Consider the following 25,921-nt stretch of genomic DNA (forward strand, 5'->3'; position numbering starts at 1 on the left):
TGCACCACTACATCCAATTAGGCTGCAATTCATCCAGTTAAACAAGGAAAATTATGCTGTTTTAATGATCCATGCAGTTGTTTAAGGTTCTAGGTTCTAAGGTTGTAGATGTACTGATGACACTTATGATATTCTCAGAAAAGTGTTTAATTTATCATGATGACCACACAATGTCATCTGTTTACCTCTCGGAGAGGCAGCTTACTGTTGCTGCTTGTTTTAGATTTATTTATTAACCTAAAGAGTTTAAAAAACAAAAGCTAACTGCTGGTAGTTGAAAACACCAACGCACTAGAGCTGTATCTTATTCAAACATTAATGCTATCTTTTTTAAAATAGTACTGATGTGTGAGAGCGGTTGTGTTGGGCTTTCATCAGCTGGACTGATACATTCACATTTATGGCATTTGGCAGACGCTAAGAGTGACTTACAATTCGATCATTTTACACAGGTGGGCGAAGGTAGTGTTAGGAGTCTTGCCCAAGGACTCTTATTGGTATAGTGTAGGGTGCTTGTCCGGGCAGGGGATTAAACCCCAGTCTACAGCGTAGAAGGCAGAGGTATTAAAATGACTAAATTTAATTTGAAAATGTAAATAACCTATAAATAGCAGCACACGCATATGTTCCAGTGGACTACAAAAGTATTAAATAAAAACACAGTTTTCACAGCTTCAGCATTTCTAGAAGGCCTAATAGTATCTAAACGTTGCCCGATTTCATTTAAATGCATTAGCTTCGATTTAATTGACTAAACTAACATATATTAGCTAACGTTAATGTACAGTTTGAATATACAAAATGAAGTTAATTTACTGGTTTACATCTTCCCTCTTACAAACTACAGACACCACAGAATAGTCCTTTGAAGGCGAAAGAGAAATATCCTCAGCTGGACTCTGTTTACTTTGTGGCAGCGCGGTGACGTCTTTCCGGGATCTCCATGTGAACTGGCCTTGCTCAGAGCTGAGGCGGAGCGGCTTCCGGGCACTATGTAGCAGCTGGGAAACATGGCGGAGGAGCTGCTGGAGGCGGTGGAGAAGTTGCAGTCAAGGCTCTCAGAGAACCAGGAGCCTCGGAAGGTAGGACACGTCGGCTGGCCTTGAGAAAGTACAGCCTGGCGCAGGGAAATGCGACGCAGCCAGGGTTTAACACTCCTGCGGCAGGGTGGAGGACAAATCCACGACTGGAGCGTAGAAAGTGCCTACGCGACAGCAAAAGGGCTCAGTTGACTGGAGAAGTACGGTGTAACAGTTAGTTCGGAGTCATATTTGTTTTATGCCCCTCGATTTAAACGCTGCATACCGACACAGTGCGCGTTGTACGAATCGTGAGAAATGACAGGCGCATTTGATAATAGCAGCTGATAATAACAGGCAGGCAGACAGACAGGCCGTGGGTGGTTGGATGTAGTTTTTCTGACGACATTCGTGGCCGCTTCTAGCACGATTACAAAGGCTACAGGAACTGACTCCTGCTAAACTAAGACGCTTCAAACATGTACCAGAATGTACTTTTGTCTGAAACCGTGCTTTCGAAGCTGATTTCCTTGCTAGCTTAGCTGTGTGTCTAAGTAAACAAAACTGCCTTTTAACTGCCAGTAATACCCTGTGCTGGGTGCTTTAAAGGCCACGACAACAGGGATGTGTTGAATTTTACCTGCGGTTTCACTGAGCGTTGAATGCAGTGTAAATAAATTCTGTGTATATATATTTTTATTGCTTATATATTTTATTTGATTAGTGTGTGAGAGTTTGATGCCCGTAACCCAAAGACGTTTAAAACCATTTAGTTGCACTCTTCAGTACTAGGTATGTGTTGTGCTGTTTTAGTGGTTTTTTTGCTTAATCCTTGTCAACAATTTGTCATTCCCGTCTCCAGCTGCTGAAGACTCTTAAGAGGCTTGGGGAACTGCCCATGACTGTGGACATCCTTGTGGTATGATCAAGCAATCCTCTTGCTGTTTAATTGAAATCAGTTTCAGTTATGTGATGTTGTTGTAGGAAGAACCTGTATTTGTGTCCCATCAGCATCGTTAGTACTGTAGGATCACAAATACAGTATGCTTTTTAAACTTTTTTTTGGTTATGTCTTTTCAAACACTAGAATACTTTGGATAGCATTTAATTTCTATTTGAAAATGTCAGTTTTAAATGAATGCACAGTGATTTCAGGTCCATATTGGTATCAGCAGATGAACATGTTTGGAATTGACCAGTATTCTGAACGGATATTTGATGAGGTGTTTATTGTACTGCAAAAGGTTTAGATGACGCTAGGTTAAAGTGCTAAAATTTCTGCATTTTATTACTTTTAGTGGATTTGTCACGCTACAGAAAGAATGTTCTGATTCTCTCTAATGCTAGTTCAGCTGCATTTTGTCCCAATTTCTACATTTTATAAATGTTTGTGTATTGACAGTGTTAAAAGATATGTAGGAAAAATTACAGCCCAAAAATAACATGTCAGTGCTTTGGTAATTTCAGACACCCTGAAATGTGCATTGTTTATGCCAAACTAATATCTTTCATGTGTTCTTACAGGAAACAGGTGTTGGGAAAACTGTAAACTCACTGCGCAAACACAGCGTTGCAGGGGAGGCCGCAAAGAACCTAGTGGCCAAGTGGAAGAAGCTGGTACCCCAGTCTGGAGAAAGGTGAGCTTTGACACCCACTTTAACAGTAGTGCTGTAAATATTGTCATCAATAGTGAAGTCAAAGACAGGCTTGCTACCGATGTAAAGTGGCTAGCAGCACAAGGTACTAGCTGGAGTAGGGCTTATACGCATAGAGAAATAGAGGTGCAACCAATCCCAGCCTAATTTTATTACAAAATTGCATAACGGCACATCTTCTTGAGCAGCCTAGCTTCCAGTGTGTGCTGCAGAACAGAATATCTTTACTGGCCAAGCTGTAACTTTTCTGCAGCTTTTAAAGGCACCACCATTCATTTGTCGCCATTCTATATCAGCAGACCTAGTAATCCAAGAGAGGGCCGCTCCCACTCACGGACAGACGATACCAGAGGCTACAAACGTGCCAGAGAACCTTCACCAGAGGAGCCACCGCCTGTAGAAGAAGAAGAAGAAGAGGAGGAAGAAGATGAATATCAGCAAACCTATTCTGAGTCCCCTGAACAGCACTACAGCCCCCACGACAGCAGGGCACAGGAGTATCAGTCAGAAGAGTATGAGAGCCCAGCAGAAGAGCCACTGCCTAGTCCTCCCCGCAAAGAAATCAGACACAGCAAGCTGCACAGAGAGCCAGCGAGAGAACACGGCTCTCACTCCTCCAGGGATCAGGAGAGACGCAAACAGCCTGCTCACACTGCGAGTGCCAGTGAGACACGGATACGCAATGATGAGAGGGAGCACAAAGGTGGCGCTACACACACATCATCCAGACACAGTCGTCACTCCGCCCCACATGAAAGTAAGCGAGAAAAGAAAGGAGTCAGTGAAGGTAAGTCTTCACACTTTTTTGGCTATTAAGATGATGTGTTTTACTGTATATATTTTCACTTATGTAGACAGTACAACAATTATAATAAAAGATTTAAAGTAAAATGTGATCGTGCTAGCCAGCAGTCCCTGCAGTCCCTGATGCCTAATATTATTAGCTCTAAATAATAAAAAAAAAGCTTATATAAATTGATAGAATAAACATAAAGCACACCATAGAAAACATAGGGATCAATCGCTCCGTTGAGCATCTTTTACAGGTTTTGTAGGGCACGTCAGCCACAAAAAAATGCATGGATGAGCAAAGACAGAACTGATTTGCTTACTTGAACTCAAACCGTACAAACTGCACCCCTGTTCCAGGTTTGGGCACGGTTCCTAGACGGACAAGATCTGCTTGCATTTGTGTCTACTGCTCTTTTCTTACTTTGTCTAGTAAGTACCCTAGGATCCTGACTCCTGTGGTCCTCTGTATATTTCCAGGCAGACCACGAGAAAGAAAGGACAAGCCAGAGCCTGCGCGGGATGATGAAGACGAACCTTTTGAGGCTCCCACTATGTCTTTTGAATCCTTTCTTACATATGACGAACCTTCCCCGAGTAAGAAGAAGAAGAAACCTTCTCAAAAATCTCAGCCTGTTACCCCTGCTCCTTCAGTGTCCAAGTCCAGCAAATCTAACGGAACTCGCAGTAAACAGCCCGAGCCAGCTATTCCGTCAGTGTCCACGCACACAGTGCCAGAGAAACGCAGGAAGGTGAGGCTGTTACTTCAACACTGGCTCCAGAAACTCAACACAAGAGTCATAGTAACCAGTGATGATGATGTAATTTATATAGTGAAAAAGTATTGGTGTAACAAAAAGTCTTAATTTACTCAATTTGCCCACTTACCCCAGAGGTTGCTGAGACATGCCAAGACATGTTTTGTGTCCAAATATTTTTTTTTTGTTTTTTTAAACTGGACCTATGAACCTAATGTTGCTAAGAGACACTAGAAGTCAATAGTCACCCAACAAAACTTCACTGCGTAGCTGGATGCTGGGAGCAGCCATTTTAGACAGGTGTTGTGCCCAGTTCTGTCTGTCTCGCCGAATCCTGTCATCCCTTCACGTGCCCGCATGTCACACAGGCATAAGGACGCTAGAGTACATAACAACAAAAGATCTCTTTTGTTTTTATTTCAGAACATATGTTCAGTTAAAAAATTCAGGGTTAAACAGTTATTTATAAAAAAAGAAACAAAAGAAATCAATATGATCTCCATATGACAGCATTAAGCATGTGCGCACAAATGAGGGGATCAATTTACCACAAAACCCCCTTTGTCTAAAATGGCTGCCCGCAGCATCCAGCTACTCAGGAAAGTTCATTTTTTTAAACTCGCAGTAAGTCATACTGTGTCATAAACTGTCAACAAGTCTGGGTTTGGAGATGTGTTAATGGATAGATTTGCGTGACTAATGACTTCTAGTGTTTGTTAGCCATGTTAGCCTCTTCGCTCCAACCAAAATTTGGAAACCAAACATGTCTTGGCTAATCAGCAACATCTGGGGTCAGTGAAAAATTGAGTAAATTAGATTTTTTTTTACTGAACTTTATTTAGTGGGAGGTATGGTTTAGGAAAACATGCCTATGTGAACTACAATGTAAATGTGGGTTTTTCTTTTTAACAAGTTAATAACAATAGGGGTTGAGGTTAATAACAATAGGTAATTGAGTAAGTTTTAAACTGTATAGAACTTCATGAGGAAAAAGGATTTAGGGAAGGAGGAAGGCAATGCTTATCACAACTGAGTTTTTCTTTAACACTTCATGTCTTTGCTGATCATTTATCTGTGGATCTCATCATTTTCTTTAGGTAGTTGATGTGGTGCCTACTCTCCCTGATATCCCTTTGCCAGCCATCCAACCCAACTACAGACCACTACCCTCAATAGATGTCACCCCGCTGTCCCCACAGAGACGCAAAGGTTGGTCATTTTGTCATTGTTAGCTGCTGAAAGCTTTATTGAGTGATGGATATTACTTATGACACGATAAACTTGAAGAAAAGCATCAAACATTCGTAGCATAACCAAATACTTTATCTTCTCATGCCTTTATTTGATATGCTTTCCCTCCTGTATTCCACTAGTTCCCGTATCATGTGAAGAAGAGGATGCTGGATTTACAGGTCGGCGTTTCAACTCTAAAATGGTGGTATACTCTGGTGCGAAGACTTCATATCTTCCCAAGATGATGACCCTCTATGAGCAGTGCATTAGAGTCCTGCAGAACAATATTGACTGTAAGTTGCAAACTGAATAATGCGGACATTTGAGTGAAGATATTTTGATGGTTCCTGTTTTTTATTCTTGTAATATCCACATGATGAGCAACATTTTCTCACAAAATCACATACAGATTAATAAATTAGTAAATGTTCTGTGCAAGATCTAATGCTCCAAACTAGCCGTAAGTAATTTATACAATCACCCTAACGCAGACTGTTGTACTAATGTGATGTTTGCTTTTTCAGCTATTGATGAAGTTGGTGGTGTACCTTTTGAGATTTTGGAGCCAGTTCTGGAGAGATGTACTCCAGAGCAACTATACCGTATTGAGCAATGTAACCAGGTATGTGTGTATACATATGTAGTAAATGCAGGATTATACAATGTGGCAAGTGCTGGGAGAAATAAATCCTGTGAAAATTAAAAAGAAATCACAGCTGCATGTATACGAAATAACATTACATACAGTGTACCTACACACATTCAAATATTTTGCCAAGACTGCTTGTGGTAATTGTCATTTATGTAATTCCTAAACTATTTTCAGTACATAGTGTGTACAGTATTGAACATTTGCCCACTGCTCAAGCAACCTCCTCAAGCATAGTCATGCACAAAAGTTTTGTTTGGGGCTGTAATCCCAAAGGTGGCCTATCAAAACCAGCTATGATTGGGGATTTTACGGTTTGCCTGCTGAAAACATTAGTCAGCCCAAACACCTCTTGGAGGCTGGGGCCCCTTTTTAGGCTATATCTCTTTTTATAATTTATAACTTACTGAGTTAAAACTCTGACCCTTACCATTTAGATGATGTACAGTTTTGCTTCCCATTTTGAAATCTCTAATAGCAACTAAACACACAGTCCTGCTGGTGTGGGTTAATCCGTTGGTTTAATCTCTTTCAGGGATGCACAAAAATGCTACATGAGTGCTAATTGTGCCGCTTGTGGGAAGTCTAAATTGTTGTGGAGAAGAAATTGGTATATTTCGCAATATAATTTGCCCCTGTGATTTCACAGTTTGAATGACAAATTGTTCCGCTAGTTGACATTAATATAATTCTTGTAAAAATTTTGCTTTTTGTGTTCCAACACTTGAACTTTGCTACCACAGTGCTACATGCTCAAAACGTTTTCATACAGCTCTGCTATACAAATTTAAATACCGCATATTTAGAATGCGGAGCTGATCAAATGCATGCATGAATAATGGGTCAATGGCCGAATAGGTTATGATCAACATTGTCTACCTCTCTCAAGTATTTCATGGAGGAGACAGATGAGCTGTGGATGCGGCACTGTCAGCGGGACTTTAAGCGTGAAGCTCCTCAGGAGTATGAGTCCTGGAGAGAGCTGTATCTACGCCTGCACGATGAACGAGAAGAGCGCCTGCGTATGCTCACGCAGAACATCAGCTCTGCTCATGCCAATAAGCCCAAAGGTATTCACACTTACTTCCTGTAGGGATTTTAATGAAGAGCATAAGGAAACTGTGTACAGATTCAGCTTTATGCCCATCACTTTCCCTTCAGGAAAAGTCAGGGCTTCAGAACATTTCCTTATTTAATTGACAGTATTGTCTATGCTGTCTGTAGTGAGTTAAAATGACACAGTTCTTGTGTGAATCCCTCACAGGTCGACAGGTAAAAATGGCATATGTAAATTCGGTTGCTAAGCCTCCTCGCGATGTTCGGAGGAGACAGGAGAAGTTTGGCACTAAAAGTGGTTCTACCAGCGCCAGTGTTATTGCTGCGGCTCCAACTCCAGTCAAGTGAGTAAAAGCAGTTTTAGCTTCCAGGCTGAGAAATTCAGTTCCTCATACTGACTATTTGAATTCAGTCTCGCACTGTGGCTCTTATTCATCAAAATTGTATAAAGAAACAGCTCAGGTTTAATGGCCTTTAATGACATACAAACGGCTCTGTGTCTGATTCATGAAACTTGCGCATTATGTGGATTTTGAGCACAGATGATGAATCAGCCTTTGTGTGTGAAATCATGTGCCAGCCTACCAGTGCCTTACTTACATATCATTTAGATGAAGCATGCCCTAATGCATGCAGATGTTTCGGTAGGGAACCAGTTAAATAACTTGTGAGCCAATTATTGCTCGCAGGCAGAGTTTGAGGTCAGGCAGTGAGTGTACAGTTTCCCCTACTGACTAAACATTATAGTGTAAATAACTGGTATTAACGTTTTTTTTATGTTATTATTATTGATATTATAGAGGATATTGATAATGCTTTTGATTAGTTAACTGCAAGTCAGGCTTTTTTTCAGGTTGTTAAACTGTTCCACTCAAGTTTACACACACACTCCTATCAGATATGAGTTTTACTTGTGCAGATACACCAGATGAAAGATGAAACCGTTAAAATAACAAAAAACTGTCAGGGTAATTTGCGTGCGCTCATTTTACAATCAGATTTGACTGTATGGAACTTTAAATAAGGGCCATTGAATTTACATGTGTATTCGATAGTGATGGATACTTCACCCATATCACCTTTTTGGCTTCTTAATTACAAGATTGGATAAATATTCCAAGTTCAAGTAATGTAAAAACATCTGAAATTTAGGTGTGTCATGGACCGTTGCACACTTTGCTTAATTATTTTACTTTACCTAAGTGTTTTATTATATTATGTTTCAGAATCAGATCAGTAATGCCCCACAGCTCCCACAGTCAGTCAAGTGAAGGTGGCCAGTCTTCCTACAGCAGTCCTCCTGAATCCTCTCGTTCTTCTGCTCCTAGCAGCAGTGCTGGCCATAGTGCCAGAGACAAACCACAGGTCAAAAGTGAGTAAACAAAGGAAGATACTGCATTTCTTATGCTGTGTGTGTATGTAGATGCCTTCTCTGATTTTATCCTCTCTTTTTTTTTTCCAGAAATTGCCCCTATGATGGCTAAAACTATCAAAGCTTTTAAGAACAGATTTTCTCGACGGTAAAGGAAGAAGAGAGACTAGGTTTCTGTTCTGAGAGTAAATGTGGACTGAGAAAGTGTAGAGTCAATTCTCATTTTAATGTAATGCCTCCTCTCCTCTATGTTTTTATGCTTTTAATTGTGTCCATGCAGATCACTGGAACAACTGGAAAAACATATGCACACACACACTAAACAGTCTTGCCTTGGCATGTAGGCTTCAACAGTCACACGCTGTACAGTACATCACACTATGGTGGGACATTGGGTTTTCTTGGTTATTTTGGCCTGTGTATTTAATTAATGTCACAAGCAGAGAATCCTGCAACTTTTCTCTTCATAAGGAAAGAGTACCCACAGTAGTGAGAGTGTAAGCATTTGTTGTTTCTCAGCTTTATTTAATTCACAGTCAAGGAAACATGTAAGGCAGCGAATGATGTAATCACACATGAGGGAGGAGAGAGAGGAGGAATCAGTCAGTGGTCGGGACCCTACAACTCCACTCGATTGTATTTATTTTCGGTCTGTGGACCTGGTTTCCCTGAACTTGGCCCTAAATGGAAGAGGATCAAAAATAGTAATTTTAATAGATTTTAATAAATGTTATATGGACATTTTTAATAAAATCGACATTTTGCCCTCATTTTGTTTGTTGTATGTTGTTCGTGCTTGGTCTGTGTTTGAAGTCCCTCATACATCAATATATAATAAAGCTATTTTTGATATTAGAAGTTCAGTTTGAACAAGTAAAATGAAATAATGAAGTAAACAAATGAAATTTCACATGCACAAAACAGAATTGTGGCACTGAATGTCAAAATTCAGCTTTTGCTAATGGGGCTTTATATTTAATTATGCAAGATTTCAGCTCTCTTCTAAACGTTGACGTGTTAATTCAGTTTGAATCTTGTAAGTTAAATAAATGCATGTTGAAAATCTAAGTGAATTTTCACTTATTAGTGGAATTTGAAGTGTCGCATGCAACAATTTAAATTTCACCAGTAAGAAATAAATTCAAACAATAGTAATTCGAATTTCAGCATGTGAAATATGAATGTTTACATGTGAAGGAAGGGGGATATTTTAGCGGTAAGAGTATTACTGTGCAGTGAAAACTGACTGTAAAATTAACGGTTGTTGCGCAAATCAACTGTTCCCTTGATTCAAAGAAAACAGGTAACCGCAGCTATGTGCGTCTGCCTTCATTTGCTGATATGGCGATTAGTGCCGAGTAAAACTCGCTAGATGGCGCTTTCACCATATCCTTATAAGGCAATCCTGCCCGCGTCTCAAACGGCTACGTACTTGATTTCTAGTGCACTATTATATTTCACGTGTAGACGTGTGCAGTAGCTACACTACATAGGGAGTAAGGAGCCATTGCTACATTGCGAAGTCATTATTGCGTATAAATTAAGGGACGGCAAACTCTACTCGCTATTGGTTACACGCGAGTTGCCCTCTGTCCAATCAAAGGCGAGGATTGTTAATATTTGGGTTTCTTCTAGTAGTGTCATATCTACGTGCAGTTTTGCTTGTTGAGCTGCTGAGTGTGGATAAAACTCTCAGCACGGTCTCATGAACCGTCTCAGTAAGTGGTGAAGGTAGAATTGCCGGGTGTAGAAAACTTTGATTTTTCTTTTACTCCTTATCAGTCTCGTAAAGACCACATGTCTGGGCACGGGCACGGACACGGACACGGCGGTGGACACGGCTGTTGTGAAGTCGATCATGAGCCCGCTGAACGGGGCCTGGAATACGGACTGTACAGACGCATCGACACAGAGAAGCTGCAGTGCCTGAATGAAAGCCGAGACGGCGACGGCAAACTCGTATTCAAACCGTGGGATCAACGCACAGACAGGGAAAAGGTATCTTAAAGGTTTAATATGTGTCCAGCTATAGCTGTGGAGTCACAGGGGTTAGGAAGTTGTTTTCCAGGTTCAGTTCATGAAAAGCTTGGTAATTATCTGTATATCGAGTTGAAACAGGTGTATTAAAGTATAATATTGAACTTGGCAGTGCTGCACCTCTCTAAGGCTGGACCTGGAGAAGTCTGGTGGGATAACGTTACTGACAGGATGATGAAACCTTCTGTCGTATTCACCGCTGCCGTAATGTCCTTAACCTTGCAGACAACTGAGGAGAATGCTAGGGGTTTAATGGCCGTAGAATACAATGTAATGCATGTAATGTAGATCTACATGTAGAGTCACTATCTGATCAAAGAAACACTGCTGTGATCTGATGCATTAAAGCTGAGTAACAGCCAAATCATATTCTATATGTCCAAAAGTATCCAGAGTAAATTCAGCTACTTTAAGGTGCACCCACTGCTGATACAGGTGATCAGTAATGCACACAGCTTGTATAATCTCCTTAAAAAAGCATTGGCAATAGAACGGGATGCTCTGGAGCAGCCACACATGAATGTAATGGTGCCAAGCATTAGCTATAGGGGTATAAAGCCTCCCAGTATTAGACGGTGGAGCAGTGGAACTGTGTTCTCTTGGATGACAAAGCACTGTCAAATGCCTTTGTAATGTGTTAGCAGTTTGAGATCTAGAACTGCTCATGCAACATTAGTGTCTGACCTCACTAATGCTCTTGTGGCTGAATGCAGTTAAATCCTTGCAGTAATGTTTCAACATCTGGTATAAAGCCTCTCCAGAAGATTGGAGGCTGGTACTGCAGATGTCAAAAGGGGAACAAATCCCATTTAATACCCTTGATTTCAGAAGAAACATTGGATGAGCAGGTGTCTACAAACTTTTGGACATATATGGTCAGTTTCCCAGACAGACACACGTCCTGAATGAAGCTTCTTCACTGAAAGGAAAAGGCCTTAACCTCGAATAGGAAACTGACCCATTGTATACTTGATGCATTAGCTGAACAGATGAATTCAGCTTCAGCTTTCTTGCTGTAATCCACTTTATTTTTCTTTTTTAGTTTGTGGAGAGTGATGCCGATGAGGAGCTTCTGTTCAATATCCCGTGAGACAGCAATCCTCCTGTATCTCACATACATGCTGCACTCATATGGTTCATGTGCACTACACACAGAGCATCATTTCCACTTTCCTTTTCTTTATTCTTCATGTAATGTTGCTTGCTTTGGCAGGTTCACTGGAAGTGTGAAGCTGAAAGGAATTATCATTTCCGGTGAGGATGATGAGTCCCACCCAGCTGAAATGAGACTGTAAGCATACGTTTAATGTGAAGTTCTACCTGATAGTGATTTTTATATTGCATAAGGGTGCGTTCTAATATTTCTGTCAATCTGCAGATACAAGAACATACCACAGATGTCATTTGATGATACAAGCAGAGAGCCAGAACAAGCATTTCGTCTCAACAGGGATGCACTGGCTGAACTTGAGTATCCGACGAAGTAAGTGTCCTGAATCTGAATGTTTTTGTATATGTACTACATTGTCTTGAGAGGTAGCCAATGATGGAGTTATTTACCATGTTGTTTGTACAGGATTGCCCGCTTTTCCAATGTACAGCACTTGTCAATTCATATTTCTCGGAACTTTGGGGCAGATTCCACTCGTGTCTACTACATTGGGCTCCGGGGAGAGTACGCTGAGGTAAATCATCTTGTGATAGTTTTTTTGTTGTTTTATGCCAGAATATACCAAAATAAAATGTTCCAAATATAGGAAAGGTCTGTTTATAATTTTTAACATTGGCTTAACTATTACAACAAAATTAAAGAAGGGTTTTTTAACTATCCTCAAAGCCTTCCTTAACCATCATGTCTGTCAAAACACAAAACATTTTATATTGAATGGAAAGAAGTGGTGTTCCTCAACAAAAGGGGCATCATAACATCCACTAAACATTACCAAATGCAGGACCCTCTGGAGTATGTGCAGTAGAGGGAGTTTGCTTGTGTTGTCTCTCCTTCTTCATGAAATACAAATAGCAAATTCACATACAAATTCTTTTTTATTCTTTTTTTAACTAATCATACTATTTCCAGCTGCATAACTTTATGATCCTGTGACATTGGACATTTAATAGATATGTTGGTAGCTTTTTTCAGAGTTCACAGCAGTTTTAGAAAACCAAACTGAGCAGCTGCAATATAGTTTCCTATATGTCTCTGTGAAAGCACACAGAACAAACCAATGTGGTGTGTCAACAAAAATGGGAGTGAGTATAAAATGACTGAAGCAGTGACATTAGGATTAAAGCTTTGTCAATAAATTTAGAGTCCATCATTTTTCATCTGTAAATCCATTTTATCTTTTTGTCTGTCTGCTGTTTCTCTCACAGGCTCACAGACATGAGGTGACGATCTGTAACTATGAGGCAGCAGCGAATCCAGCAGATCATAAAGTGGAAACGATCACTCCACAGACACACTTCATATCGTGACGAATAATGAGCTTGAGCTGTCTGAATGAGATGAATGATTTTTGGTAACACTGAGGTGCATTAACCAGGAGAGGAAAATGTCTTGAGACATATTTCAAGAGGAATGTTGTTTGTTCATGGCGATTTGTTCAACTAAAACGTTAAGTGCATGTTTACGCCCTTGTTGAAACGCTTTTCAATATAAGCTCAAAACCAGCTGATCAAATTGATGATCAGAATTAATGATGATTTGAAAGGGTTAAACAAAATTCAACAATGATATCTACCACATGTACCTTGTAATTTTGGAGCGTTTAAATAAAAAAATGCTGGCAGGTTAAAGCTACCTTTAGTGTATAAATTGATTTTTTTTTTTTTTGCCAAATAGTCAAGAACTACAAAATAACCTTTGAGATAAATAAATGCATACATTTTCTGAATAATATTTTTAAAAGTTGAGTCAAGATCATTTCTGAATTAAGCTTTACTCTGTGATTTCCTGCCTTTCAGTGCTGCAGATGTTTAAGTGATGAGACCACTGTGTTTCCAGTCTGCAATAGTTAGAAATTTCATGTTTATATGAAGAGCCCATGTCATCGAAGACTGAATTTTCCTCACTTTTTTGAGGTTAGGGTCTGATGTAGCATGTAAACATTTAAAAGTGTCAAAACTTACCCATACAACTAAAATAATCTGCAAAAGCAGCCCGTGTTGAATTAATTGTCTTTTTGTGCTTCACAAAAAACACCGTATTTACAAAAATCCATATATTCAGCCTACAGCAGTTTAGCCCCGCCCATTCACGATGAAGTTGAATGGGCACAATGCGGAAGCACTCAGAATCAGCAACCAATCAAATCAGAGATCATGTACATATCTAAATCTTAAAGGCTAACCAACAAAAGCAGCCCGTTTAACGCTCAGGAATACAAAGAGGTTGATAAACTGTCATGTTCATTTGAATTACGAATGTAAAGCAACACTAATGTCTGAAATGGACAAAGGAAGGAAAAGAGAAATGTAGGGTGCGGTACTGTAATTTTGTTGTGTTTAAGCTAGTTTAGTCTGTAGGTTGTTAAAAAAGCGCACACGCACATGTGTACACATATTACACACATTTATTCGGTTTTAATTTTCCTTGGAGAGGGTGCGCTGACGATGACGTCACGCGGTCCGTTGCCCGCCCCTCTCCGGCAGAAAGCAGCGGAAGTTCCGTTGTGACCTGCGAGAGCGAGCGGTGAGTGTATGAATTTACAGCGGTGGGCCGTGGTTTCAATTTACTGTTTTAATCGTCAGAAACAAAAAAATGTTGGCCTCTGCGGCGCCGTCTTGGTGATGAGGTTGAAAGGGGGCCCTCTTGTTCACAGTAGACCCCGAGTTAGCTACTGCAGTAGTAAAGAGGGGAGAGGGGTTTAGCCAGACAATACCGACAACTAAAGCTCCATGCAGCAGGCTGTGCGGCTCTCAGTGTGGGGGATATGGAGCGATATGGACAGAGCAGGCGGAGCGGGATTAAGCGCGCTGTCTGAGGGGATGAACGAGCGCATTCAAAGCTGAAACAATCCCTCGGGTTTGCCTATGTATCATCCTGAATTCCACTAGCCGGCTAAACTGAGCTAAGCCGCTCTGCTCTCTTCCTCCCTCCCCCTCTATTGTTTTTCCTTGTCCGCCCCCTCTTCCTCTCAGTTTGAATACCAAATGAAAAGTAGCCTCGGAGCACACGAGAGAAATTCAGCTCTACTTTAACACCCGGTTCCCTGAAGCTCTGGTGAGAAACAGTAGTAGCCCGATGTAGTTAGTGCTGGTTGAGGAGTTGCCGTACTGTAGTGGTGGTAGCGCATGCTCTCAGCGCACCTCCTCACACCAGCTGGCTTTAAGGGATACACGCTGTTCTATGAAATATTGTGCTGTTAGAGGCAGCCATTAACTCGCGGCCGCTCGCCACTGTTTTTCCTGTTTTAATGTTTCGCTACCCTGCGCTGTTGGACAGTTCTGTGGTCTTTCTTTCACTTTTATTGACGAAAGTAAACCGTCCATTCGCCCACAGGCTCTGTAGGACAGGTGTTTTGATGAGAGCACTGCACGATGGCCGTATTAGACCAGAATATTGTGGTGGTGCCTATCATCTCTGCTTTTAGTGTAAGGAGGAACTTGATCCGATTCTGAAGTGCAGAGCAGACAAAGCTGTGTCCTGCTGAGTGTAATGGAAGTCAGGTGGAAGCTCGTGTTGTCACTGAAGCCGCTCACAGACGTGTTTGTGCTCCTGCCTTCAGACATTGTAGTTAAAAGCCGTTGATGTGGTATGTGTTTGACCTCATTCGTGGCTGGAAAGACTAACGCTGTCCCGAGTTAAAGGAAATGCAACACTCGTGATTCCCATTTAAGCCTTTCTGAACACTAAGGGGAAGTTACCTCAGTCGTATTTGCTGGTAGAATTACTTAATACCATCATATTTCATCATGGAAACAAAAAGTCTTTTAGTTGTTAACTGATCGTATTACTAGGCAGAATATGTAAGCTGTGCTGACTTTAACAGTAAAACCAGTCAATTTATTAACCCACTTATTTCCATGATGGCTTTACACCCAATACAGACCCACTTCTACCTGTGGAACTAATGGGTCATCTCCAGGGTTTACACATTAACCATTTTCCATTTGGTCATTACTCATTAGCACTTTACCAAGTTCTGTATATTTGAATATGCTTGCTGTTGTGCTACCTCAAATAGTTGTGACACCAGTTATTTAAGCATAAGCCCTAATAATGTTAGTTAATGAGTTCCAGAACTGCTGAGTGAGTGGAATTGCTGTTCATTTATAACCATGACACTTCTGATCATGTTGTACTGACTGGGTTGTAACACTGATTTTCTGCTGAAAGCACCCCTTTACAGTGTATGTGTGGCAACAACATGTCTGTGCCGCTGCTCGCCGAGGCTGTGACGGTATCCGGGACGGAGAAAGAGACCGCTGCGGTGAGAGACCAAACTTTGTCATTTATTTCAGTTGGGCTGACAAATACTTAGTTGTGGTGCTTTTCCAGCCGTTTTCTGAATGAAGTGTTGCCAAATTGCTTCAATTAAATATTTATGTCCCTGTGTCTGTAAGTCTTGTACAGTTCCATTTTCAGAGAATTCTTATTATTCACATTGGTAGTTGATATTTTCACTATAACAGAATGTAAAACAATAACAGTTTCTGTTTTTTGCTCTACAGGTCATCTTTCTCCATGGTCTGGGTGACACAGGGTAAGTTCTGAAAACTGTGGTGATGGTTTTAGGTGTGCAAACAAGGGTGGCCATTTGAGCAGTTTAGGATAAAAGTAATATTGGACCTGGCATGCTATTGATCGTTTATTAATTAACAATGGTTAATAGGGCTGGGTATTGAAATTCAGTTTTCAATACCACTAAGTATCGAAAAATTGCACCCCTCTACACAGTCTTCAAAATCTGAGACTGCTAGGTACCACCCTGTGACTGGAATTTTTTGTTACCTCATTGAGTTACAAGCTTAAAGTGTGGTTTTTTGTTGTAGACATTGAGATAAAATGTTTTTTTATGTGTTGTTTTTTGCTAAAAGTATCAGTATTGGAAAACTTTGAGCTATATCCATCTGTAATGGTGAACTAATTATTATTATTATTATTATTATGTAATTGTCAAGTATAATTATGTAATAATGTGTCTGCCTGTTGGTACTGTAATACACTATATGAACAAAAGTATTGGGACACACCTCTTTCAGGTGTTTCATTTCGTCCCATTGCCACTGGTTTATAAAATCAAGGCATGCAGTCTGCCTTTACACACGTGTAAAAGAATGGGTCGTTCTACAGAGCTCACTGAATTTGTGCATGGTACTGTAATAGGATGATACCGTTTATGTTAATGCTATTAGGTTGTTTTTCAGGGGTTGATCTAGGCCCCTTAATTCCAGTGAAGGAAAATCTTAATGCCTCAGCAGACCAAGACATTTTGGATAATTCTATGCTTCCAACTTTGTGGGAACAATTTGGGGAAGAACCTTTTCTGTTCCAGCATGACTGTGCCCCAGTGCACAAAGCGAGGTCCATAAAGGCATAGTTGGGTGAGTTTGGTGTGGAAAAACTTGACTGGTCCGCCCAGAGCCCTGACCTCAACCCTATCAAACACCTTTGGGATGAACTAGAACCAGAACGGTGATTGCTGTTCTGGATAAATGGGCAAAAATTCCGACAGACACACTCCAGAATCTTGTAGAAAGCTTCCCAGAAGAGTGGAAGCTGTTATAGCTGCAAAGGGGAAACCAACTCCATATTAATACCTTTGAATTTAGAGTGGGATGTCATAAAAGCTCCTGAAGGTGTCCCAAAACATTTGTACGTAAAGTGTATGTGAAAATGTAAGGCCTTATTGTTATAATTTAAACTACTTTCTGATAAAGCTTTACTAAGTGAATTTAGTCTTCCTGCTTGTCATGTTGCAGAAGTTCCAGTGTTGTAAACATTAATGGGCCATGTTTTTTCCTGTCTACAGTAGTTAGTTGCGAAACTGACACTTAAGTTATCACTGTTTTCTGTTTTCTGTCCTTCTGATAGTGGACTTTTTTTCAGTCTTTATGCAATTGCATGATGTAAAAAAGAAAAAAAGCACATATGAATATTTTGTGTCCCATCACCTTGCTCATACTACCACTTGCTCCTTTGATCAGACATGGCTGGGCTGATGCCATGACGTCTATTAGGCTGCCATACGTCAAGTACATCTGCCCACATGCGTAAGTATCTGAATTGATAATTACAGTGGGATCTAGAATTACTTAGATAAAAGTGTTCAGAAAAGCTGAGTAAAATAACCAGCACACAATGAGATAATGCTGAGTACTTGAATTTTTTCCAGTACAGTAATTTGAAATCAGATGCTTTTAAAGAAGTTATTCTTGAACTATTAGGTCTTATTTAAAACTAAAATTATATTTGCAGTGATTTGTTTTGCTATTTGCTATATGTAATTGCTATTTAAATCTTAAGGACATTTTTCAGGCTATTCATTGATTTTTCAGTTTAACTAGGGTTGCAATAAAGCAGTAACATAACAAATGAGATATATATAACAAGAACTAGTCAGTCAAAGTAGATGAATGGTTATTGGTCATTGGAAAATTGCTGCAAAAGACAAAGTGAATACAAGAAGTGTGTCAAATATATGTAACAGATAATGGACATAAGAAATATATTGCAAGTTAATTATATAATGCTAATGCACAAATCAAGAGGGTTAGTCAAGAGAAGGACCTAAGTGCGTGAAGTCTTGTTTAGTGGGAAAGATGGTGAGAGTACTAATTATAGTAGAGATTTCCAGGCATATTTAGTCTTACAGGAAAAGTCTTAGTGCTTTTATACTTCTCAGGGGTTGTTGAACCAAGTGCTTTGGATGAGTGACAGTAATTTTTACACCTATGTTATTAAGTGATAAGTATTTTTCTAGAAGCATTTCACTTTAAATAAAAATTCTTTTTTGCAATATCTTAATATAGATCTGATTTAGTATAGATTGTAGTGTTGTGAGTTTTTTAAAATCATGTTTTCCTATCTTTTATTTACTTTTTTGAGCAGTTGATTGATTGATTGATTGATTTATGCCTGCAGACCTAGAATTCCTGTAACGCTCAATATGAAGATGACCATGCCCTCATGGTAAGAAACTTTTAATACTATCATCGTTCTTTATCCATTCTTGAGATTGATATTCTCGTATTTAGCCTATGTTGATTTGTGTGCAATAAATTATTTTTTTAGGTTTGACTTGATGGGCCTGAGTCCAGAGTCTCCCGAGGATGAGGCAGGAATTAAGAGAGCAGCCGAGAACAGTAAGCAAAAAGTTGAAAAACGCGATGCATTGTGGACCATTTTCCTGAACACGGTTTATGATTGCAGTCTGGGATTTCTGCCACACATTGACAGCCTTAGTTTGCCTCTGAAGCAACATTAAAGTTGTGCTATAGTAAAAATATGTCATGTAAGCTGCTTAAATTAAAGTAAGAGTAATTGGACAAAATGGAAAATTAAACTTTGAAACAATCCTTGTCTTATCATTTTAATGACTTAGTAGATCAGAGCTTAAGGCAGAAATTTCAGAATGCTTGGCATGTTAATTTTAAAATAACATGATTATTAATATTGGATGATACCGTGTTCTGTCAAAAGAGTTACTTTTTGCCTCTTCTGCAGTCAAGGCCATCATTGACCATGAGACAAAAAATGGAATACCAGCGAATCGTGTCCTCCTTGGTGGATTCTCTCAGGTGAGCAAATACTGCCCGTCCCAGTGCTTTTCTGTACTGATCATTTGCTAAATAAAATGTACATTGACAATTGTCCATGTGTGGGCTTTTACCTACATCACAGAATGATCTACCTCCTGAGTTCTTGTCAGTTGCAATTGGCTAAATAAGGCATTTCAGATATTTGCTAATGTTTTATCTCATTATGATTATATAACAGAGTCTGTTTGTTTGTATCTCACCTCCAGGGTGGAGCTCTCTCCCTCTACACTGCTCTTACCTGTCAGCAGCAGCTTGCGGGTGTGGTTGCTCTAAGCTGTTGGTTACCTCTTCACAAGACCTTCCCACAGGTGTGGGCTTTGTGTGTTTGTGTGTGCATTTTTATCGTGTGAGCTTTATTTTGTCTACATAGACAAATATGATCAGATTAAAAACAAACGGGGCAGGAATGACAACTTTGCTCTGAGCTTTACGGCCAGCTGCCTAATGCTTCATTTAGGCAGGCATTCAAATTGTGTCTGATCTCTTCCTTGAGGTTCAACCAGGTCTCTCATTTTGAGCTGTATTTCTGTGTGAACAGTGTTTTCACATCTATAGTGTTTCTAAATATGTGATTACAGTAAAACGATGAGCAAACCTAATGGTTTCATCAAGACACTGTATTTATAGTGTAATTGCTAAAGTGCTGGAAGTGTATTTGTTGCTGTTTTTATTTGCTAAATGATATTGATAATGCATTTAAATGTGTTAAGATGTGTGGCTAAAATATCCTAATCTAAAACAAGTAGACATACTGAAGGCTTTGTAATGCAATATTGCATTTAAGCACTCGCTTGCTGTTATGACAAGGCTTTAATGTAGCCCATGTGATGCATGATGTTACTCCACTAGGCGGCAAGTGGCAGCGCGAACAAGGATATACACATTATGCAGTGTCATGGAGAGATGGACCCGATGATTCCAGTGCAGTTTGGGGCCATGACAGCAGAGAAGCTTAAGACCATAGTGAACCCTCAGAAAATCTCCTTCCGCACCTACCCAGGTCTCATGCACAGCTCCTGCCCTCAGGTGAGTCTTTTTAAGCTGATCCGCAAACCTTTCACTTTAGAAAAACATATTTTTTTCTGTGGCATGTAGATGCCTATACACTGCACTAATCGTTTCAAGCTCATTGCCGTCTCTTATTTCTCTAGGCTGTGCAAAGCATTCAGAACTCAGTTGTAGGCTAAACATTTTTCTTGTGTGTTGGCGTGGTTAATAGCTGCGTTCCAAAAGCTAGGCTGCAGTCTATGTGGGCTGTATTTCTAGACTGCCACATCATAGAAGGCTGTTCCAATTAGAAAGATCCTTCAAATACAGGAGAAAATGCACCCTACATTCTGACAGGTTTGAGGATGCTACCAGAATAGTTTTCATTCTGTTTGTGCATGCATTAAATTTTGGAGAAATGCTGGCAGATTAAACCAGCTGCTGCACATTATTTTAAAGAAAGTAAAATACATAGTAAAATCTACAGTATGCTATTTCTTCAGTTGTGTATTTGTTTAAGAAGGTGTAAATTGAATGACACATTGCATCATTCACATTTTGGGGGGGCAGAAGCTCAAGAGGGTGGGAAAAAGGGCAAAATTAATTAAACCTAATTTACACAGTAAATTACAGTACATTGCAATCACGCTTATTGAGAGAGAGACAGTTAAATCATGTTTCAGGCAAACCAAATGTAGTGTTAAAAGTTTTTTCAAAGGCAGCCAAAATCACTACTGTTACCATCTATGCAGGGATTTGAACAGTTGCTAGTGAGCACAGCTATGATACTACTCACTACACTGTTTAGTCACCTATTAAGTCTCATATAGATGCCTGTTTTTTTACAATACCAGAAACTTGGTGTAGCAAGTAATTAACGCTTCTTCTTGCCAATATTTTTTTGGTCGCTGTTTAAAATAACCACATTATGTAATATGACCTTACAGAGATAATTTCTTAAAGTTTTATTGATGGGGTTTCCAGCGCTGTGACAGCTCTTTTCCAGTGATGTGACAGTGCAGCCTTGGCAGACTGCTCCATTTTGCATTAAGTCATTAAAAAAAGAGCCTTCATAAGACAGTGATACCAAGGAACCACCTTTGTCAGCTGCAGCCTAGCTTTTGGACCACAGCTACTGTCTATAGCAGGCCTACCCGTTCCTGGTTCCGGAGATCTACCACCCTGTAGAGTTTAGCGTCATCTCTAATCTAACACGCTTGATCCAGGTACTGAAGGCATTTAGGAGTATCTGAATGTCAGAGCCAGAGTGGTAGATCTCCAGGCCCAGGATTGAGCACCCCTGGTCTATAGTAGTATGCTATATGTCTTTTTGTGTTAATACTGAATTCTGACACTGTTTGCAGGAGATGTCTGATGTGAAGAATTTCATTGAGAAGCTGTTGCCCCGAATCTGACCTCACTGTGACCCTTAAGACACCGACCTCTCACCTCTGACCCGCCATTCTCCCACAGGAAACAGCCATGAGCGTCTCCTACCACACAAACACACATACATGAACTCGCACATACACACACACACACACACACACACACACACACACACACACACACACACACAGAGGCATGAGCATCTGTCTGTACATACTGTGAAGACAACGCATTCGTACATTGGTGCCTCATGCCTTTGTAAGATCATACACACATAATGGACAGTCATTAACGCTCTGTGTCATTGTACATTATATAATGTTCAGTGCACACAAACATGTGCTCAACACATGCCCAGTTTTACCCAGCAACATTTGGGAGAATCACTGATTTTTCACAATACATTCCCATTAACGCTGAAATCTTAACCCTTTTAGGCTCACTCTTTCTCTCTTTCTCTCTTTCTTGCTAGCTCACCCCCCCATTTCTCTCTCTCTCTCTCTCTCTCTCTCTTTTTCTCTCTTTTTTTCTCTCTCTCTCTCTCTCTCTCTCTCTCTCTCTCTCTCTCTCTCTCTCTCTCTCTCTCTCTATCTATCTATCTATCTGTGAGGCAGTAGGGGCATCACTCTGCTACACTGCTTATTAGTACACAGCTAAAGCTTCCCAGTGTTGCCTGACGCACCCAGGTTGCTGGAGAGTGCGGCTCTGATAGGCCTGTGGTGCTGGTGGTCCATCCAAGCCTGTAACTGGTGCCGCCTGGAGTGACTCACGCCACTGCATGCTGCTCTCACAGTCCGTGGTTGCAGGGAAAGGGAGGGGGAGTGCCATGCTGCCTCCAGGCCTCTCACGGGTGCTCCTGCTTACGCTGAAATATTTTGTTTTGGACTAGATACAGCTGAAATGAAAGCAAACTAAAACTGCTTAAATAAACCAAATGAATAAACCACGTAAATTTTCCACTATGCTTTTTTTCTTAAAAAAAGTTTTTTTTAAATGTTGTACACAAGGAAACTCATTTGGGTAGAAAGCCTGCTTACAATTGTGCCATATTTACTAAAGAGTTTGAGCAAAGAACTTGAGTTTAAGTTGGTTTACAGATGCAGTAGTGTGTAGCATAGTAATAATCTTGAATCATTTTTTAACATATCTATAAGAAAATAGTAGTACTTCTGAATTTTAGAACTCTGTAAATGAATCAAGTAAAAAATAAAATGTTTTGATATTGCGTATAGTTAGTGTGCATCACTCCAGGCGGCATCAATTCAAAACCTTGTGTATTAAAATATCCTAAACATACAGCCACTACAATTGCTTATGCTCCACCACCAGTAAAATCAATGCATTAAAGCCACAGTCAGGGATTTCCACAGCAAACACAAACTATTTAGAGTCTCTGAATGTGGTTCTTTATGTCAGTGACTTGGTTTAACATTTAGATCATTTTATCAACTTAAAATGGCAGCATTAGTCAGTACACTTGTTCAGAGATCTCTGATTGTGGCTTAAGTGGTGTTTTTGTATTAATATTGTTATTTGGAGGGTTGGAGGGTGTCCATTTTGGTTGTTTTCTCTTTTGCATTAATATCACATTACTACAGGTTAAAAAAAGGTGAAAGGTCAGGGCTCTGGGGTTAAAGAGCATTGCTAAAGCAGCACAGAATGTGTTGCATCTTTAAAACAAAAAATACTTTAAATAAAAAACTACTAGGATACGTGACTAATTATATAAATTGGAAAAGGAAGGACTTGGTTTACAAACACTGATCTGTAATTTAAGGTCGCTTGTTATGTATTTTTGACCATTTAAAACCGTTTTAACAAACCATGAAATTATCAATAGATTGTTGTTTGCGAAGTCATGAATGTTACTTCTTTAATTCTCGCTTTCCTTATAGATGCTTCTCACTGCATTATCTCAGTATTACTTTATTGTATGGCCTTCTCTCCCAAAGTCTTGTCCCTTTGGCTATAGCTAAGACTTGCTGGCGTATCTACCCCTGCACCTTTTTTTTTCTTTTTTAGTAATTACTATTAGTTAACTTAATTGGTTATTTGCAGGCATGTACATTAACATGTCTCAAAGCTTGAATGTTGTGTGAATTCAGGGTGTACCGGGCTCAGGCTGTGGTTGGTGAGCAGAAACTGGTTAAAACTCTGGGTGTAACAGTGAATTTTACCAAGTGTGTGTCCTCCTGAGTTGTATTTTGTCATTGGTTGATGTTTTATCATTTGTGCTCATTTTTCAAAATGATTGTGTTCTGTCAACTTTGTCTGTTTATTTGATTGAGTGTGCTGAGGGACAGATGGTTCTTCAGTATTTTTCCCAAGACACCTATATGTGGAATAAATAATGCAGATCGCAGCAATACAATGGTCTTGCAGTGTTTTTCCCCCCCGCTTTTTCAGTTACTGCAACACATTCACTGTACACACTGACTGTGAGCAGCAATTAACCATAAATAGCACACTGCATGGGTAGTTTACTGACCTGTGCAGACTTCAACTGTGTTTCTCTTACTCCTCGTTTCAATCTACTAGTATATATTTAATTCAAGTTCATCTCTTCTTGGTGTGGACATGCTCTGTTCGAGGATTTAGAAGCATGTGAGGGCATTGCTGATCTGCTGGATCCAGATTAGCTGGAGTTATCATGCCACAGTTTTATCTTTCTACAGAAACAATCTCTGCTGTTTACAGCAAAGAGAAGTCTTTTCTGACCAAATCTCTGAAGTACTTTATGCATAGCATGACATCATTCCCCCAAGGCACTCATTTTACCAAAAAGGTCTATTTTGTGTAATGACTAGTAGAGAGTCTGCTTCATTAGGGCACTATGGAATCTCTTGCAGATTTCCCAGTAGAACTTCATGCTTTTGTGAAACTTTTTGGAGTGAGGAAAAAACAAAGGAACTAAGTTAAGGAAGGTGTGATAAAAGTGGTGGAAGGTAGGACGACACATGGAAAATTGGACACCTGAACAGTGATACACTTTATCACACTATAATCCTGGCAATTCTGTGGGCATTAGAGTGGGTGGGGAAAATGAAAACCAGCACAGCTGTGCTTTCCACTCATTTAGTTACATTATTAAAGGAGAATTTCACAAATATTTTAAATGTGTGCATAATTAAATGGTTAAGATGTAAACAAAGTCATTCATAGAGGTTTGACGTGAAATGCTACATTATAGAGAAGCTTGCTAAGTCAGAACACAATATTCACAGTGGTGGTGATAGAAACCAGACATCTGACATTAAATACCTCTAAAAGTTTGCTCACAGAAATGTATTACATGAAACAGCTGCGTGATGTCAGAGATTATTTTACAATAGTTTGGAGATAAGCATTTGGCTTAAAATGTATTTTTTCAAACACGTTCATGATGGAAAGGTACATGCAGGACGTTGTGAGGCAAAATAGTCCCTAAAGATTTCAAATTTATCACTATTTTACCATCATTAACATTGCATATAAAAACTCAAAAGACGTGTAGGTTCACTCATGATATGGATAGTAAATAATCTGATCGTAACCTCTGGTTCCTCTCTCTCCACCACTGTAAGGAGACCTACAGACCAGTTTATTAGGTGACCACAGGACAAATAAAGTCTTACTAATGTGGCAGAACCTGGTCCACACACATACAGGCCCCCTAAATCTTGCTTATCTTTTTGCTTAGCAGAAAAACTGTTTGCTGGCCTGTGACTACTTTCTAGTCTACTACTGTCCTGCATTCGACTAAGAAACAAGTTACTGTTGTCATCTCACGACATCTCTCTTTTCAGGCCTGTCAACTATAGGCTGGAAACAGGGTTTGCAGCTTAAGTGAGTCATTATTTCCCTTGTTCTGAAAGTCATTAGACCATTAGACACACTGCCCGTGTGGTCATGAGCATAATATATTTTATTATTGTCCATGAAAATTTGATAAATTAATACTTTATGCATGTTAAAGCATAAACAGGGTTGATGTGTTTAGCTTGACAAGCCTATCCATAATGACAAACGATTAACAGCCTATTTTACATTCCACCATTTTCTTCATCAGATTGAATGATTTAATGTCCTGTTAGTCATCCTAAGTTTATGTGAAGATATTATGAAAAGACAGACATATTTACAGTCCCTGCTGGAAAAAAGCATAGAAACCATTAAACGTTTCTGCTGGTTCCCTGTGGTGTCCAATAGTCACTAATGGTAATTTGTTTACA

General features: G+C 39.8%; 3 protein-coding genes across 5 annotated transcripts; all 3 read left to right on the top strand.

Annotated features, from left to right (window-relative positions):
* The first annotated feature begins 946 nt into the window (after positions 1–946).
* eloa (elongin A) lies at positions 947–9,301 on the top strand. 2 transcript variants are annotated; one of them, XM_036566592.1, is made up of 12 exons: positions 947–1,082; positions 1,882–1,938; positions 2,544–2,656; positions 2,971–3,461; positions 3,944–4,215; positions 5,319–5,430; positions 5,595–5,747; positions 5,979–6,076; positions 6,993–7,173; positions 7,368–7,503; positions 8,386–8,531; positions 8,622–9,301. In XM_036566592.1, the coding sequence occupies exons 1-12, from the start codon at positions 1,011–1,013 to the stop codon at positions 8,681–8,683; spliced, it is 1,893 nt and encodes a 630-aa protein (XP_036422485.1). In that variant the 5' UTR covers positions 947–1,010; the 3' UTR covers positions 8,684–9,301. The 2 variants fall into 2 exon arrangements, with proteins under 2 accessions (XP_036422485.1, XP_036422487.1); XM_036566594.1 differs by having other exon boundaries at positions 2,974–3,461.
* An 842-nt stretch (positions 9,302–10,143) lies between these two features.
* pithd1 (PITH (C-terminal proteasome-interacting domain of thioredoxin-like) domain containing 1) lies at positions 10,144–13,367 on the top strand. Its single transcript, XM_036566597.1, has 6 exons — positions 10,144–10,529; positions 11,611–11,654; positions 11,782–11,859; positions 11,947–12,051; positions 12,145–12,253; positions 12,945–13,367. The coding sequence occupies exons 1-6, from the start codon at positions 10,329–10,331 to the stop codon at positions 13,044–13,046; spliced, it is 639 nt and encodes a 212-aa protein (XP_036422490.1). The 5' UTR covers positions 10,144–10,328; the 3' UTR covers positions 13,047–13,367.
* An 830-nt stretch (positions 13,368–14,197) lies between these two features.
* Positions 14,198–24,078, top strand: lypla2 (lysophospholipase 2). Of its 2 annotated transcripts, none has more exons than XM_036566596.1 (10): positions 14,198–14,262; positions 15,910–16,003; positions 16,245–16,276; positions 17,721–17,786; positions 18,658–18,705; positions 18,808–18,878; positions 19,240–19,313; positions 19,541–19,642; positions 20,184–20,360; positions 21,686–24,078. In XM_036566596.1, exons 2-10 carry the CDS (start codon positions 15,926–15,928, stop codon positions 21,734–21,736), a joined length of 699 nt encoding a protein of 232 aa, XP_036422489.1. In that variant the 5' UTR covers positions 14,198–14,262; positions 15,910–15,925; the 3' UTR covers positions 21,737–24,078. The 2 variants fall into 2 exon arrangements, with proteins under 2 accessions (XP_036422489.1, XP_036422488.1); XM_036566595.1 differs by lacking the exon at positions 14,198–14,262 and adding an exon at positions 14,271–14,793 and having other exon boundaries at positions 21,686–21,878.
* Positions 24,079–25,921: the final 1,843 nt, after the last annotated feature.

This window comes from Colossoma macropomum, unplaced genomic scaffold, assembly GCF_904425465.1.
Source record: "Colossoma macropomum unplaced genomic scaffold, Colossoma_macropomum, whole genome shotgun sequence".
In the NCBI taxonomy this organism is placed as follows: Eukaryota; Metazoa; Chordata; class Actinopteri; order Characiformes; family Serrasalmidae; genus Colossoma; species Colossoma macropomum.

What these genes read in the sequence shown, in the direction of transcription:
- eloa (XM_036566592.1), top strand. Translation starts at nt 1,011, where the DNA reads ATGGCGGAGGAGCTGCTGGAGGCGGTGGAGAAGTTGCAGTCAAGGCTC. An exon ending in GTCCCCACAGAGACGCAAAG is followed by an intron (nt 5,431 to 5,594) that starts GTTGGTCATTTT and finishes GTATTCCACTAG; the next exon opens with TTCCCGTATCATGTGAAGAA. An exon ending in GCGGCTCCAACTCCAGTCAA is followed by an intron (nt 7,504 to 8,385) that starts GTGAGTAAAAGC and finishes ATTATGTTTCAG; the next exon opens with AATCAGATCAGTAATGCCCC.
- pithd1 (XM_036566597.1), top strand. Translation starts at nt 10,329, where the DNA reads ATGTCTGGGCACGGGCACGGACACGGACACGGCGGTGGACACGGCTGT. An exon ending in CACCCAGCTGAAATGAGACT is followed by an intron (nt 11,860 to 11,946) that starts GTAAGCATACGT and finishes GTCAATCTGCAG; the next exon opens with ATACAAGAACATACCACAGA. An exon ending in TCCGGGGAGAGTACGCTGAG is followed by an intron (nt 12,254 to 12,944) that starts GTAAATCATCTT and finishes TTTCTCTCACAG; the next exon opens with GCTCACAGACATGAGGTGAC.
- lypla2 (XM_036566596.1), top strand. Translation starts at nt 15,926, where the DNA reads ATGTGTGGCAACAACATGTCTGTGCCGCTGCTCGCCGAGGCTGTGACG. An exon ending in AAGTACATCTGCCCACATGC is followed by an intron (nt 17,787 to 18,657) that starts GTAAGTATCTGA and finishes TTATGCCTGCAG; the next exon opens with ACCTAGAATTCCTGTAACGC. An exon ending in AAGATGACCATGCCCTCATG is followed by an intron (nt 18,706 to 18,807) that starts GTAAGAAACTTT and finishes TTATTTTTTTAG; the next exon opens with GTTTGACTTGATGGGCCTGA.